The 15,214-nt window shown below is 48.8% G+C and overlaps 1 protein-coding gene across 2 annotated transcripts in view; it reads right to left on the reverse strand.

The window, feature by feature from the left end:
• The window catches only part of pacs2 (phosphofurin acidic cluster sorting protein 2), a 376,820-nt gene that overhangs the window by 32,357 nt on the left and 329,249 nt on the right, over positions 1-15,214 (reverse strand). For both annotated transcript variants that reach the window (XM_072486155.1, XM_072486154.1), the window contains exon 19: positions 1,714-1,822. In XM_072486155.1, coding sequence (XP_072342256.1) covers positions 1,714-1,822 — 109 coding nt within the window. The remainder of the gene's footprint in view (positions 1-1,713; positions 1,823-15,214) is intronic.

The following is a 15,214-nucleotide window of genomic DNA, read 5'->3' on the forward strand; positions in this document are numbered from 1 at the left end:
AGTAAACCACAGATATTATAATCCCAGGCTGCTTTAATATTACATGGTGAATGCAAGTTTCTAATCATATATCTTCCTGAAAAGAGACTTTTCCCTAAAGAGTTTGGCAATACTGTGGAGTACAGAATCTATTCCGTTACATGTTATTTTAATAGGCAATCTTAACTACTTCCAGAGTCTTGTCATCAGCATTACTAGTTTATCAAGACCAGTTACAAAGCAATGGTTACTCTGTCCGTCCACAAGCAGGACCCTGACCTTCCTGTCACTTGCCATTTCAACTCACCATCCTGCTCTCATGTCCACATGTTCGTCCTTGGCCTGCTGCAATGTTCCAGTGAAGCCCAGCACAAACTGGAGAACGGCACCTCATCTTCCGATTAGGCACATTACAGCCTTCCGAACATAACATGGAGTTCAACAACTTCAGACTGTCAACTCTCTCCTCCACCTTCACCCCATTTTTTATTTCTATCAATGTATTTTCAGTTCTTCCATCAATCTGTTTTTTCTTCACCATGATTCCCCCCCCTCCCCCCACGGGCCATCTGTTCCCTGTTCCTAGTTGCCCTATGACACACTGCTTCCCTTTGTTCAGCCATTAACACATTCTAATCTCTTTATGTGCCACTATCAGCATCCTTCTTAGCCTGAAACCTTTCTGTCCATGGCATCTTTGTCAATCTCTACCTATCGCTGGCCCTCTATCCAGCCCCACTGCTCCATGCCCCCCACAACAACATAAATCTAACCCTATTTCCAGTTCTCTCTAGCTTTGACAATGAGTCATCCAGACTCGAAACATTAGCTCCCTTCTCTCTCCAAGATGCTGTCAGACCTGCTGAGATTGTCCAGTGTTTTGTTTTTGTCCCTTACACAGTTGTTCAGTAATCTATCAGCATCATAAAAATGACTGTATCTCTATTGATGTTAATCCAGCTCCCTTACACGGTCACTCAGTAACTAGTCCTCTATTGCCTTCTGTTACTAACTGCACCTCAACTATGTTAATCTAGTCTGTGGGGCTCAGTTATTCTTCCTTCTAGTCCTTTTGCTAATGACTGTGGGGGAGGGGTTCTCAACATCGGCATCCACTTTTGGACAAAAATATTGTTAAAAAAATTACAAAATGTCGAACTTAACCCCATCTCCTTTTTTTTAAAAAAGAGGTTTAATTTTTAAAAGAGGTAGTCAGTGCTGAGACAATCCAATTATTACATCTCATGATCCAATTAACTAACATCCATGGGACTACTCAAGCAAAGTGGGTTCAAATTACTGGCCATCCTAATAGCCCTCCAAAGCCAAACACTCTGCATTGCAATGGGGTGTTTGCTCTGAAGAAAGGTTACCCCTGATTGCAGACAATAAAAATAAAACTCACAACCAAAGTCCTGCTTATCTTGTAATAGTTGCAATGATATAACAGTTTCACAACAACATTTCATGAAAGAAACAGGTAAGGAGGAGCAACAGATTACGTTATGGGCAGTAAATATTTCCGTGACTACGTGCACTATTTTCAAATCGCTGGTGACTAATGCCTGTGTATGGACTTGACATAATCTCAATTATCATAACCTGCAGACCTCAGCAATTCACCTATTGCCATGGAAACGCTCTGTTGCTATCACTGAATGTCCTTTGCCAACTGCCCTCCGATTGTTTACAAACAAACTCGACCACAATTCAATGTAAAAATAATAGCTTTACCTTTTCTGTTTGTAAGTTAACATAGCTTCTGCTATAGGTAATTGATGGGAGATGTTTGCACTGGAGATGTATTTGGTAACTCTAGCGACAACATCCGGTATTTCTTGCACTGTAATTAAATACAATCAACTGGTTAGAAGAATCATTAGTTCCAGTAATAACAGTCCACTCTTTCTAAAAAGCTCAACTGCATTCACAAAATGAGAGGGAGACAAAATAGTAAACAAATTTCCAGAAGCGATGTTTTTTTTGGAAAATAATTTAATTGAGCTTTTAACATGTTATATCACAAACTCACAAGGCCCAACAAGACCAACACATATCAACACAAGGAAGAGTTCAAACCGACAACTGTAACAATAGTCCCCCTTAACGCAAATACTTCTCCTGCAGACTTCACATTGCCAGACTTGATCAAAATACGTGGTTTGTGAGATTCAGGCATTAATTTGCCAGAAAATTGGTCTCTTGTAGTTTTCCTCCTTGTGTCAGGAAGAATCGAGTTTGTAAAGTCAAACAGAAAGTAACTTTATTTACAAGAATATGTACACAAAACCAGTAGTTCACTACTGGTTCCCTCTCTAGCCGGTACCACATCAGCCAGCCCTATTTATACAGCTGTGCTGCTAATGATTACCACCCCCCCCCCCCCCCCCCCGCTCCTCACTGGGGCATTCATATACTCCAAGTAACATGGGGTAATCAATTGTCCCTAGCCAACAGGATCCAGGCAGGTTATAACACCTCCGTTCTGCCTGTCTCCCATGTTTCTCTTGGGTGCATTTTCCCCCCACCCCTTCTTTCTCTTCCTTGTTCTGTGACAGCGATTCTAAGCAGTAATGGACACCTGGACTCGCATTTATATCATGCCCTTCGAGGCCTCAAGCCATCTCAAAGCACTTTCCAGCAATTAGAACTTTTGAAACGCACTGATTGTTCCAATGTAGGAAAGTCACAGCTAATTGCTGCACAGCAAGCTTCCACTAAGAGCAATAAAGTTAGTTTTATTTACTCGTTCATTGGATGTGCATGTCACTGGTAAGGTCAGCATTTACTGATCATCCCCAACAGCCCTCGAGTAGGTGGTGTGAGTCATTCTCTTGAACTCTTATGGGATGTGAGCAATAAGGGCAACGTGAGCATTTGTTGCCCATCAGTAATTGCCCCTGAGAAGGTGGTGGTGAGCCACCTTCTAGAACCACTGCAGTCCATCATGTAGGTACACTCACAGTGCTGCTAGGAAGGGAGTTCTAGGCCCCTGGGCCCCTCTACAGTGAAGGAATGGCGATATAGTTCCAAGTCAGGATGGTGTGCTTCAGAGGGGAACTTGGTATTCCCATGCATTTGCTACCCTTCTCCTTGGTGTTTGAGGTCACAGGGTTGGGAGGTGTGGTCAGCAAGGGCTTGGCAAGTTGCTGCAGTGCATCTTGTAGATAGTACACACTGCTGCTGTATGTCATGGTGGAGGCAATTAATGCTTAAGGCGATGGATGAGGTGCCAGGCTTCTTTGTCTTGGATGGTGTTGAGTTTCTTGAGTATTGTTAGAACTGCATCCAGGCACTGTAAATTCTATGATTCTATGTATGCATCCCACTTCCAGATTTGTGCCTCAGCGACAATGAAAGAATGACAATCAGTTCCAAGTCAGGATGGCGTGTGGCTTAGAGGGGAACTTGGTGCTGTTTTTCCCATGCGTCTGCTGCCCTCGACCTTCAAAGTGCTAGAGGTCAAGCGTTTGGAAGGTGCTATTGGAGCAGACTTAGCAAATTTCTATTTATTTTATGTTGGTCAAGGGATAAATGTTGGCCAGGACAATGGACAGAACTCCCTTGCTCTACTTTAAAACCTGCCACTGGATTGTTTACGTTCACCTTAGGGTGATGGAGCCTCAATTTTAGGTCTCATCTGAAAGATGTCACACCTTTGATAGTACAAAACCTAGGGAGGGAGTGCTGCACTAAGTCTCTGGAGTGGAACTTGAGACCAAGACCTCTGACTCACAGGCAAGATAGCTATCATTGAATCACAGATCATCTTTAATCTGTGCAGCAACAATGATGTACAATGATTGCTGTGTAAATGTCACTGTGAGGTAGCATTAGGTTAATGCAATTGGAAAAATAAATAACAATTCACGTAATTTTGTCAAAATAACCCTCTCAGCATCAGAGTTCTTCTACAATTGGAAAAACGGCATTACTGTTAAGGTGCTCCTGATAGCATAGTGAATATATCAGCTGGTGCAATATTAAGCCAAAAAGCACACAAGTTCGATCACAAAATGTGATTAGTTAGCAAGGGCAGAGGCACTACAATGCGCTCCCAAGTTACTGAATAGGGAATCTTCCATTGAGGCAACTATTTCTAGCAGAGTGCTGCAGTTAGCGTAGTCACATAATAACTTACTGAGATTTTAGATAAGAGAATTGGTCCTTCTATGGTTTCGCTCAAATGTCTTACTATGATTGTTGCACCAATCACCCTATATCTCCTTTGCCCAGCAGGATTTCCTATAAACCTTGCTCCACCGCCTAAGCTGACAATCCATTCCACAAAATGCAACACAATTCGCAAATCTTGAGCTCAACATTTGGGCAAAAATATCAGCTCCAAGTCCATGCTTTGTTGCCTTCAAATAAAATTGAAGGCATTATAGAGAAAAAGGTAAATGTGCCTGCTATGGTGAGATATGTAGGGTGCTATTCTCTCCCCCCCCCCTCCACCACGCCGGGTGGGAGAATCGCCGGGGTGCCGCGCGAATTGCCCCACGCCACCCCGACCCCCGCAACGATTCTCCCACCCCCCGGAAACCAGCGCGCGCAATTCGCACCGGGCTGTTCGGAGAACCCGCGAGCGGCGATTCTCCGGCCGGATGGACCGAGCGGCCGCTACGACACGAAAGGTTCCCGCCGGCGGCGTCCACCCCTGGTCGCTGCCGGCGGGAACGCTGGGGAGGGAGGGGGGGGGCGTGCTGCTTCTTCACCGGGGTGGCCTCCGATGGAGTCTGGCCAGCAATCGGGGCCCACGATCGGCAGGCTGGCCTCTTTCCCCCCCCCACCGGGTCCACCTCCTTCTGCGCGCGGCCCCAGAACACCGGCTCCATGTTGGTGAGGGGCCGACGTGCGCAAGACATTCCCCGCGCATGCGCAGGGTGGCGCGGCCCAACTGGACATGCGCAGGATTGGGCTGCCCCAAATGCGCATGCGCAGGTTGGCGCAGCGCCTATTTGGCACTGCGTAAGGACGCTGTAGCGGCGTGAACCACTCCAGCGCCGTGCTAGCCCCCTATGGGGGCCAGAATAGGTAGTGTCCGGGCCCTGTTTGCGCCGCGCAAACACTTGGCCTCAATATCGGAGAATCATCCCCGTAATTTCCTTTGTTTGAGCCCTTATTTTGGACAATTGAAATTTCAGTTATTGAGGAACAAATATGGCAGTCGAAAATAATTTTCAGAAAGCATATCACATGAATTGTGGGAATCAGATGGTCAGGTTGTGCAGAAGGTGATAAGAATCTCATTGCAAAACAGCACCTCTTTGAGTGGGACTTTTCATCCCCACCCCCACCTTGCCGTGGTTTGTGGCAGCAGAAGCAGCCCGCCATTGCCCAGCAGCAGGATCTTCCAATTCTGCTACTGCCATCGGGATTTCCCGTTGTTTATGCCCTCTGCTGCCGGGGAACCCGAACATCCTGCCGGTGGGAACAGCTGGAAAATCCTGCCCATTATGTGTCATAAGTGTGACACCTTTCCCATTGAAAAAAACAAATACAACACTATCAGCAGGAGCAACAGGGACTTCAGAGTTTTCAAAGAAATGTGCACTCGATACTATTTAATTTATAACAGGTGTGAATAAATATGTATAATAAGAGCATCAAAATAAACGGTGCATCACTCACATAATCACTGTTTTCTGAACAGTCATAAAACCAAAATACATGGAAGCCCACAGTGTGTTATAAAGATTAATGTTTCAGTCACTTTAAATATCATGCTCATCAAACCAAAGAACAGAATTGGGACTGATCTATTTTATCAATATCCAGTGAACTAAGAAAGCCAGGCGATTGAGTCATTCATTGCGCCAAGTTATGTTGGTTAGTTCAGAGACCAATTTCCATGATTTATTGGCACCACATTTAAGCACATTAAACAGAAATTAATAAAAAGATAAATGCTTTTGTTCAAAGAATAACCCAACCAGGCAAAGAGCTAGAATTCAATTAAATGCCATGATGAGAGTTACTGTATTATAGGAATAAGCGAGGATTGGACAAAAGTCCCCAAGAGTCAGTCTTGACCTAACAGTAGCACTCTTGCCTTTGAATCAGAAGGTAGCAGGTTGAATACCAACAACAAATACTTGACCACAAAATCTCAATTGGCACTTGAATATAGTACTTAGGAAGCACTACATTGTCCGGGACACCTGCAGAGACTGATGGCTTTTTAAAAAAAAGAACTTTGGAAAGGATCACATGACAGGATGTTAATTTTGTTTTTGAAAAAAAGCATTTTCATTAGGTTTTCACATTTTGTATTTCACAACTCATACGTTACACTTTACATAATCATGCTGACCAGAGGGACAAAAAAGTGAGTAAGAAATAAGAGGTAAAAAAGACAGGCAGAAGTTACTACAGAGATTTACAATTGCTTGCCCTCCTACTGTGGTAGTGACCCCCCCCCTTTGCCTGGAGTACCTTTGCTACTGTTCCTAGTTTGGCCCAGGCACGTATTTACAGATGTCTATCTACAGTTTTAGTCACTTGACCCTCTCGTTTTCGAGAGTCATCCCCCGCCACCTTCCATCTCTCCCACTTCGTGACTCGCTGGTGTCTCCCCCTTCCCCTCCATGGTTCGATTGATTGCTGGCTGCGAACAGATCTTCTACGTGGAAGCCGTCTTCCAACCCTCGGATGGCAAATTCTATTTTCTCCAGTTTGAGAAATTTTGTCAAGTCGGACAGCCAGTCTGCAGCTTTGGGTGTGCTCCCGATCACCAACCGAGCAGGATTCTCCGGTGGGCAATCAGGGAGGGAAAGGTGAGGGTGTCGGCCCCCCCTCCCAATGAAGAGTTCTGGCTGGTCTGAAATCCTGAAGATGGCCACTTTTGGGCATGACTCCACCCTCACTCCCACAACTCTGGATATTTGCCTCAAAAAAGGTTGTCCAGTAGCCAGCAAGTCTGGGGCAGGCCCAGAACATGTGGGTATTGTTGGCCAGGTCTCCCTGGCACCGTTCACATTTGTTCTCCGCTTGCAGAAACACCTCCTCAGTCAGGTTCTGGATAGGTGCGCTTTGTGCACCACCTTTAGCTGCGTTAGGCTGAGCCCTGCGCATGTGAAGATGGAGTTCGCTCTGTGCAATACTTTGATCCAGAGTCCTCCCCCTATTTCTATGTCTAGTTCCTCCTCCCATTTTTCCCTCGTCTCTTTCAGGGGAGAGTATACCTCCTCCAGCAGTCACCGGTACAGGTCCCGACAGTTCCCCTTCTCTAGGTTGCCCGCGTCCAGCAGTTCTTCGACTAACCAATGTCCTGGTATCTGGGGTTACGTCATTGTTTCCTTACGGAGGAAAGTTTTGACCTGTACGTATCTTAGCTCATTTTCTAATTGGAATCACTCCGTGAGTTCACCCTGGGTCGCTACTCTGTTGTCCGTGTAAATGTCCTCAACTATCAGCGTCCCCTCGTCCCATCTCCACTGTTGGACGGTGGCGTCCATTATTGTGAGAGTAAATCTGTGCTTGTTGCAGATGGGGACCATGGGGGACATTTCGGTTCGATCAAAATGTTTCCTCATTTGGTACCAGGTCCGGAGCGTGACTGCTACCACTGGGCTTCTTGAATGCTTGGTTGGGGAGGATGGGCGAGCAGTTGTGACTCGGGCTCGGAGGGATGACCCTGTTCAGGAACTCCCCTCCAGCTTCACCCATTCTGCTCCCGTTTTTGTCTACCGTGTTGAAAAAGGCCTCGGGGATGTAGATGGGGAGGGATCTGAACAGGAAAGAGATCCTGGGCTGTACATTCATTTTGATCGTTTGCACTCTCCCTGCCAGGGAGTGGAAGTGGGCTCCACCTCTGCAGGTCCCTTTTGACTTCCTCCACAAGATTTTCCAGTTGTGGGCTATTTGGATCTCCAGATAGATCCTCCAACTTTATCCTGACCACCAACCCCCCCCCCCCCCCCCCCCCCCCCCCGTGGGTTCACGTTTTGCTCAAGTTAAGTTTGTAACCCGAGAAGGCACCAAACTCCTTCAGGAGTTTCATTATCCGTTCCATGCTGGCCCAGGGGGTTGAGATGTAGAGGAGCAGATTATCCATGTAGAGTAAAACACTATGCTCTCTGTCCCCCCCCCTTTTGGGTACCTCTCCACCCCTTTGCCGTTCTGAGGGTGACTGCCAGTGGCTCAATTGCCAGGGCAAACAGCAGTGGGGTTAGTGGGCATCCATGCCTCATGCCACAGTACAGCTGGAAGTATTCAGAGCTGGTGGCCTTTGCCCACATGCTCGCCATGCTGAGAGCTATACAGTAGTTTTACCCAGGGGATGAATCCTGGCCCGAACCAGTACCTCTATGAGGTACTTCTACTCGACTCTGTTGAAGGCCTTTTCTGCATTCAGGGGGATGATCACATTCAGCAGCCACCTGATGTTCGATGCCTGCCCATGACAAAGCCCATCTGGTCCTTTACGACAACCTCTGGCCCACAGCTCTCCAGCTGCTTTGCTCGGATTGTGGCGTCTACATTGAGCAGTAAGATGCGCCTGTAGGATCTGCATTCCGTCAGGTCTTTGTCCTTTTTGTGTGTCAACGATATGGAGGCTTGTGCCAGTGTCGGTGGCAGGGTGCCCCTATCTAGAGAGTTTGCAAACATCTCCCACAGATGCGGGGCCAATGCTGGCACAACATTTTTGTAGAAGTCTGCCAGGAATCCATCTGGCCCTGGCACCTGCCCTGTCTGCATAGAGTTGATATTCTCCATTTCTTCTCCCAGTTCTAATGGTGCTTCCAGTTCCCATCTCTTCTCTTCCTCCACAACTGGCATGTCCAGTCCGTCAAGGAACTGCTTCATCCCCTTCATCTGCCTCTTTGGTCTTCAAAATAAGATATTTTCCTCGTGGCTGCCTGCTTTCTCAGCTGGTGGGCCAGCAGGTGGCTGGCTTTGTCTCTGTGTTCGTAGAAGGTCCCCTGCGTGTGGCAGAGCTGGTGCACTGCTCTCCCAGTGGAGAGCAGGTCAAAGTTAATTTGTAACTTCTTCTTCTCCGCCAGTAGCTGGATGGTTGGTGCCGAGGAGTACCACCGATCCACCTGCAGTATCGAGTCGACCAGCTTTTACTTAGCTGTCCTCTCCTTCCCATCTCTGCACATTGTACGCAATAATTTCCTGCCTTATCACTGTCTTCAGCGCCTCCCAGAATGTGGAGAGCGAGACCTCCCCATTCTGGCTGTTGGTATAGTACCCGTCTATGGCCTTTGATATTTTTGCAGAATGTCTCATCGGACAGGAGGGCCATGTCCAGCCTCCATGGGGGGGCGTTGTGCTTGGCCCGTCTCCAACCTCACATCCGCTTGGTGTGGAGCGTGGTCAGAGATTACAATTACGAGTTCTCCGCTCCTACTATGCCTGGAAGCATCGCTTTCCCCACTAGAAATAAGTCAATCTTAGTATATACCCTGTGTACCTGGGAGAAGGAGGCAAACTCCTTCTCCCCTGGGTGAGTGAACCTCCATGGGTCCACTGCCCCTTTCTGTTCCATGAACACGCTCAGTTCCTTTGCCATGTTTGACATTTACCCCGATTTGGAGTTTGATCTGTCTGTTCGTGGGTCCTGTATGCAGTCAAAGGCCCCCCTCATGATGAGTTGGTGTTTGTCTATGTTGTGGATTTCCGCCATGGTTTTCTTTTTGAATGCATTTTAGTCCAAACATATTCAAAAGTACAAAAACATAAATAAATCGGAGAGTATTCTCATCACATGGTTCACACTTTGTACAAATTTCCCCCCCCTTCCCCACTGCGACAAACAGTTCTTCAAACAGGATCATGAACAGTCCCCATTGTGTCTCAAAGCCCTCCGCTGATCCCCTCAATTCGAACATAATCTTCACCTGACAGTGCTCCTCCATCCTGACCCCTCTCCTTCCCACCGCCACCTCACCTTCTCCACATTCGCCACCCAGTAATTGTGTAGCAGGTTCGGTAATGCCAACCCCCCTTTCTGCCTCTGTAGCAGGGCCCTCTTCGCCCTAGGTACCTTCCCCGCCCATATATTCTCCGAAATCGCTGTGTTTAGTTTCCGGAAAAGCCTTTGGAATGAAGATCGGAATGGTCTGGAATACAATTAGGAACGTTGGCAGAACATTCATTTTTACCACCTGGACCCTCCCTGCCAGTGTCAGTATCCCATCTCCTAAAGTCCTCCTTTATCTCCTCCACAGACTTTGCTAGGTTCCATTTGTACATTATCGCCCACTCCCGTCACCTGGACCCCCAAATACCTAAACCTATCCCTAAATGGCAACACCCCCAAATTGGCTCTCCGACCCGCCTCATTCACCGAAAACACCTCACTTTTTCTGACATTCATCTTATAGCCAGAGAAGGTCACGAACCTCTCCCCGATCCTCTCTAGTAAGCCCACAATTCTCCCCATACTGTCCAGCGGGTCTGATACGAACAGCAGCAGGTCGTCTGCATACAGTGACACTCTGTGTTCCCTATTCCCCTGATTTTATGGGAAGGAGAGCGGAGGGCAAGCTGAATTTTTGTTTTTAACTAACATTTTTTTCGGAGTTGTTTTTGTTTCAGAGCAGCAGGAAACTGGAAGTCGGCCATGGGGATTTCTGGGGAGGTGTGTAGTACCTGTATACAAGTTGAGCGGTTGCTAAACCCGAGACACTACACTTGTAGTGTCCCCCACCCTTCCACCTCCTCTAACCTAAGGGGTTGAGTGAATATCAGGTAAGCTCTTCCTTTCTTTTTCTTGTTTTATCCGCAAGTTATCTTGGGGGGATGGCAGGGAAGGCAGTGCAATGTTCCTCCTGCAGAATGTTTGAGGTGAGGGACGCCGTCAGTGTCCCTGCTGATTTCACCTGTGGGAAGTGCACCCATCTCCAGCTCCTCAGAAACCGCTAGCATGAACTTCGGATCATTCGGGAGGCAGAGGTGGTCATAGATAGAAGCTTCAGGGATGTAGTTACTCTGCAGAATGAAGATAGATGGGTGACGGTGAGAGGGGCTGGGAGAAAGCAGTCAGTACAGGGATCCCCTATATTCGTTCTCCTTAGTAACAAGTATACCGCTTTGGATACTGGTGGGGGAGGGGGGGGGGGTGGAAAGAGAGACTTACCAGGAGTGAGCCATGGGGTACAGGTCTCTGGCACAGAGTCTGTCCCTGTTGCTCAGAAGGGAAGGGGGGAGAGGAGTAGAGCATTAGTCATTGGAGACTCCATAGTTAGGGGGATAGATAGGAGATGCAGTGGGAACGAGAGAGACTCGCTGTTGGTGTGTTGCCTCCCAGAAGCCAGGGTCCGTGATTTCTCGGATCGTGTTTTCGGGATCCTTAAGGGGGAGGGGGAGCAGCCCCAAGTCGTGGTCCACATAGGCACCAACGACATAGTTAGGAAAAGGGATAGGGATGTAAGGCAGGAATTCAGGGAGCTAGGGTGGAATCTTAAAGCTAGAACAAACAGAGTTATTATCTCTGGATTGTTACCCGTGCCACGTGCTAGCGAGACGCGGAATAGGGAGAGAGAGCAGTTGAACACGTGGCTACAGGGATGGTGCAGGAGGGAGGGTTTCAGATACCTGGATAATTGGGGCTCATTCTGGGATAGTTGGGACCTCTACAAACGGGATGGTCTACATCTGGACCAGAGGGGTATCAATATCCTTGGGGGGGGGGGGGGGGGAATTTGCTAATGCTCTTCGGGAGGGTTTAAACTAGTTCAGCAGGGGCTTGGGAACCTGAATTGTAGCTCCAGTATACAGGAGGTTGAGAGTAGTGAGGTCATGAGTAAGGTTTCAAGGTTGCAGGAGTGTACCGGCAGGCAGGAAGGTGGTTTAAAGTGTGTCTACTTCAACTCCAGGAGCATCCGGAATAAGGTGGGTGAACTTGCAGCATGGGTTGGTACCTGGGACTTCGATGTTGTGGCCATTTCGGAGACATAGATAGAGCAGGGACAGGAATGGTTGTTGCAGGTTCCAGGGTTTAGATATTTCAGTAAGCTCAGGAAGGTGGTATAAGAGGGGGAGGGGTGGCATTGTTAGTCAAGGACAGTATTACGGTGGCAGAAAGGACGTTTGATGAAGACTCGTCTATTGAGGTAGTATGGGGCTGAGGTTAGAAACCGGAAAGGAGAGGTCACCCTGTTGGGAGTTTTCTATAGGCCTCTGAAAAGTTCCAGAGATGTAGAGGAAAGGATTGCAAAGATGATTCTGGATAGGAGCGAAAGTAACAGGGCAGTTGTTATGGGGGACTTTAACTTTCCAAATATTGACTGGAAACGCGATAGTTCGAGTACTTTAGATGGGTCCGTTTTTGTCCAATGTGTGCAGGAGGGTTCCCTGACATAGTAGATAGGCCAACAAGAGGCGAGGCCACATTGGATTTGGTACAGGGTAATGAACCAGGACAGGTGTTAGATTTGGAGGTAGGTGAGCACTTTGCTGATAGTGACCACAATTTGGTTACGTTTCCTTTCGCGATGGAAAGGGATGGGTGTATACCGCAGGGTAAGAGTTGTAGCTGGGGGAAAGGTAATTATGATGCGATGAGGCAAGGCTTAGGATGCATAGGATGGGGAAGGAAACTGCAGGGGATGGGCACAATTGAAATGTGGAGCTTGTTCTTTTAAAAATATATATATATTTATTAAAGTATTTTAACAACACAATTTTTCTTCCTTACAAACAATAACCCCCCCCCCCGTAACAAATAACAAAAAATCGCACTGAGCAAGATATATATATATGGCAAAATGGTATATTTACATAGCTTTATACACTGGCTCTCTCCCGCACGTGCCAGTTTCCCCCACCCTTCATGTTATCTCTTGCTCATCCATCCCCCCAAGCAGTCCCTCATTCTCCCCCCCTCCCCTGGGTTGCTGCTGCTGCTGACCGACCTTCCTCTAACGCTCCGCGAGATAGTATAGGAACGGTTGCCACCGCCTGTAGAACCCCTCTCAAGGCAAACTTAATCCTCTCCAGCTTTATGAACCCAGCCATGTCATTTATCCAGGCCTCCACGCTAGCGGGCTTCGCCTCCTTCCACATCTTGATCCTTCGCTGGGTTACTAGGGACGCAAAGGCCAGAATGCCGGCCTCTTTCGCCTTCTGCACTCCCGGCCCGTCCACGACTCCAAATATTGCTAGCCCCCAGCTTGGCTTGACCCGGACTTTCACCATCTGAGATATCGCTCCCGCCACTCCTCTCCAGAACCCCTCCAGTGCCGGGCATGACCAAAACATACGGACATGGTTCGCCGGGCTCCCTGAGCACCTTCCAGATCTGTCCTCCACCCCAAAGAACCTACTCAACCTCGCCCCGTCAAGTGAGCTCTGTGAACCACCTTAAATTGTATCAGGCTGAGTCTGGCACACGAGGAGGAGGAGTTAAGCCTTCCTAGGGCATCAGACCACAGACCTTCCTCGATCTCCTCCACCAGCTCCTCCTCCCATTTACCCTTCAACTCTTCTACTGGCGCTTCCCCCTCTTCTTTCATCTCCTGGTGTATTGCCGACACTTTGCCCTCCCCGACCCATACACCCGAGATCACCCTGACTTGAATTTCTTGTGCCGGGAGCAACGAGAATTCCCTGACCTGTCGCCTCACAAAAGCCCTCACCTGCATATATCTAAAGGCATTTCCCGGGGGTAACTCAAACTTCTCCTCCAGTGCCCCATGGCTCGCAAATGTCCCATCAATGAACAGGTCCCCCATTCTTCTAATCCCCGCCCGATGCCAGCTCTGGAACCCCCCGTCCATCTTCCCCGGGACAAACCGGTGGTTACCCCTGATCGGAGACCACACCGAGGCTCCCACTGCACCCCTGTGCCGTCTCCACTGGCCCCAGATCCTTAACGTTACCGCCACCACCGGGCTCATGGTATGCTTTGACGGCGAGAACGGCAGCAGCGCCGTCACCAACGCCCCCAGGCGTTCCTTTACAGGACGCCATCTCCATCCTCTTCCATGCCGCCCCCTCTCCCTCCATAACCCACTTGCGGATCATCGCCACATTTGCTGCCCAGTAGTAGCTCCCTAGGTTTGGCAGCGCCAACCCTCCTTGGTCCCAGGAACCCTCTCCTTACCCTCGGGGTCTTATTCACCCACACAAACCCCATAATACTTCTACCTACTCTCTTAAAAAAGCCTTTGGTGATCACGATGGGAAGGCACTGAAACACAAACAGAAACCTCGGAAGGACCACCATTTTGACCAACTGCACTCTACCCGCCAGCGAGAGCGGTAACATGTCTCATCTTTTGAAGTCCTCCTCCATTTGGTCCACCAACCTCGTCGGATTCAATTTATGTAGGGCCCCCCAACTCCTGGCTATCTGGATCCCCAGATATCGAAAACTCCCCGCTGCCCTCCTCAGCGGTAGGTCCCCTATCCCTCTTTCTTGGTCCCCTGCCTGTAATACAAAGAGCTCACTCTTCCCTACATTGTGCTTATAGCCCGAAAACACCCCAAACTCCCTTAGAGTCTGCATGACCTCCACCATCCCCTCTATTGGGTCCGCCACGTACAGCAACAGGTCATCCGCATATAGCGACACCCGATGCTCTTCTCCCCCTCGGACCACCCCCCTCCATTTATTAGACTCCCTCAATGAATGGCCAAGGGTTTGATCGCCAATGCAAACAACAGGGGGCGCCCCTGCCTCGTTCCTCGGTACAGCCGAAAGTACTCCAACCTCCGACGGTTCGTCACTACACTCGCCACCGGGGGCTCTGTAAAGGAGCTTAACCCAGCTGATAAACCCTCCCCCGAATCCAAACCTACGCAGCACCTCCCAGAGGTACTCCCACTCTACTCGGTCAAAGGCCTTTTCCGCGTCCGTAGCTGCCACTATCTCCGCCTCTCCCTCCTCCGATGGCATCATTATCACGTTTAAGAGCCGCCGCACATTAGTGTTTAATTGCCTGCCCTTTACGAATCCCGTCTCGTCCTCATGGATCACCTCCGGGGCACAGTCCTCAATCCTCGTGGCCAGCACTTTTGCCAACAACTTAGCGTCCACATTGAGGAGCGAGATCGGCCCGTACGATCCACATTGCAGTGGGTCCTTGTCCCGCATTAGGATCAAAGAAATTGTCGCTTCCGACATTGTCGGGGGCAGGGTCCCCTCCTCTCTTGCCTCATTAAAGGTCCTCACTAGTAGCGGGGCCAACAGGTCTACGTACTTTCTGTAGAACTCCACCGGGAACCCGTCCGGCCCCGGGGCCTTCCCCGCCTGCATACTCCCCAAACCCTTGCTCAGCTC

The sequence above is a fragment of the Scyliorhinus torazame genome, chromosome 2 (genome assembly GCF_047496885.1).
Source record: "Scyliorhinus torazame isolate Kashiwa2021f chromosome 2, sScyTor2.1, whole genome shotgun sequence".
NCBI classification, from domain to species: domain Eukaryota; kingdom Metazoa; phylum Chordata; class Chondrichthyes; order Carcharhiniformes; family Scyliorhinidae; genus Scyliorhinus; species Scyliorhinus torazame.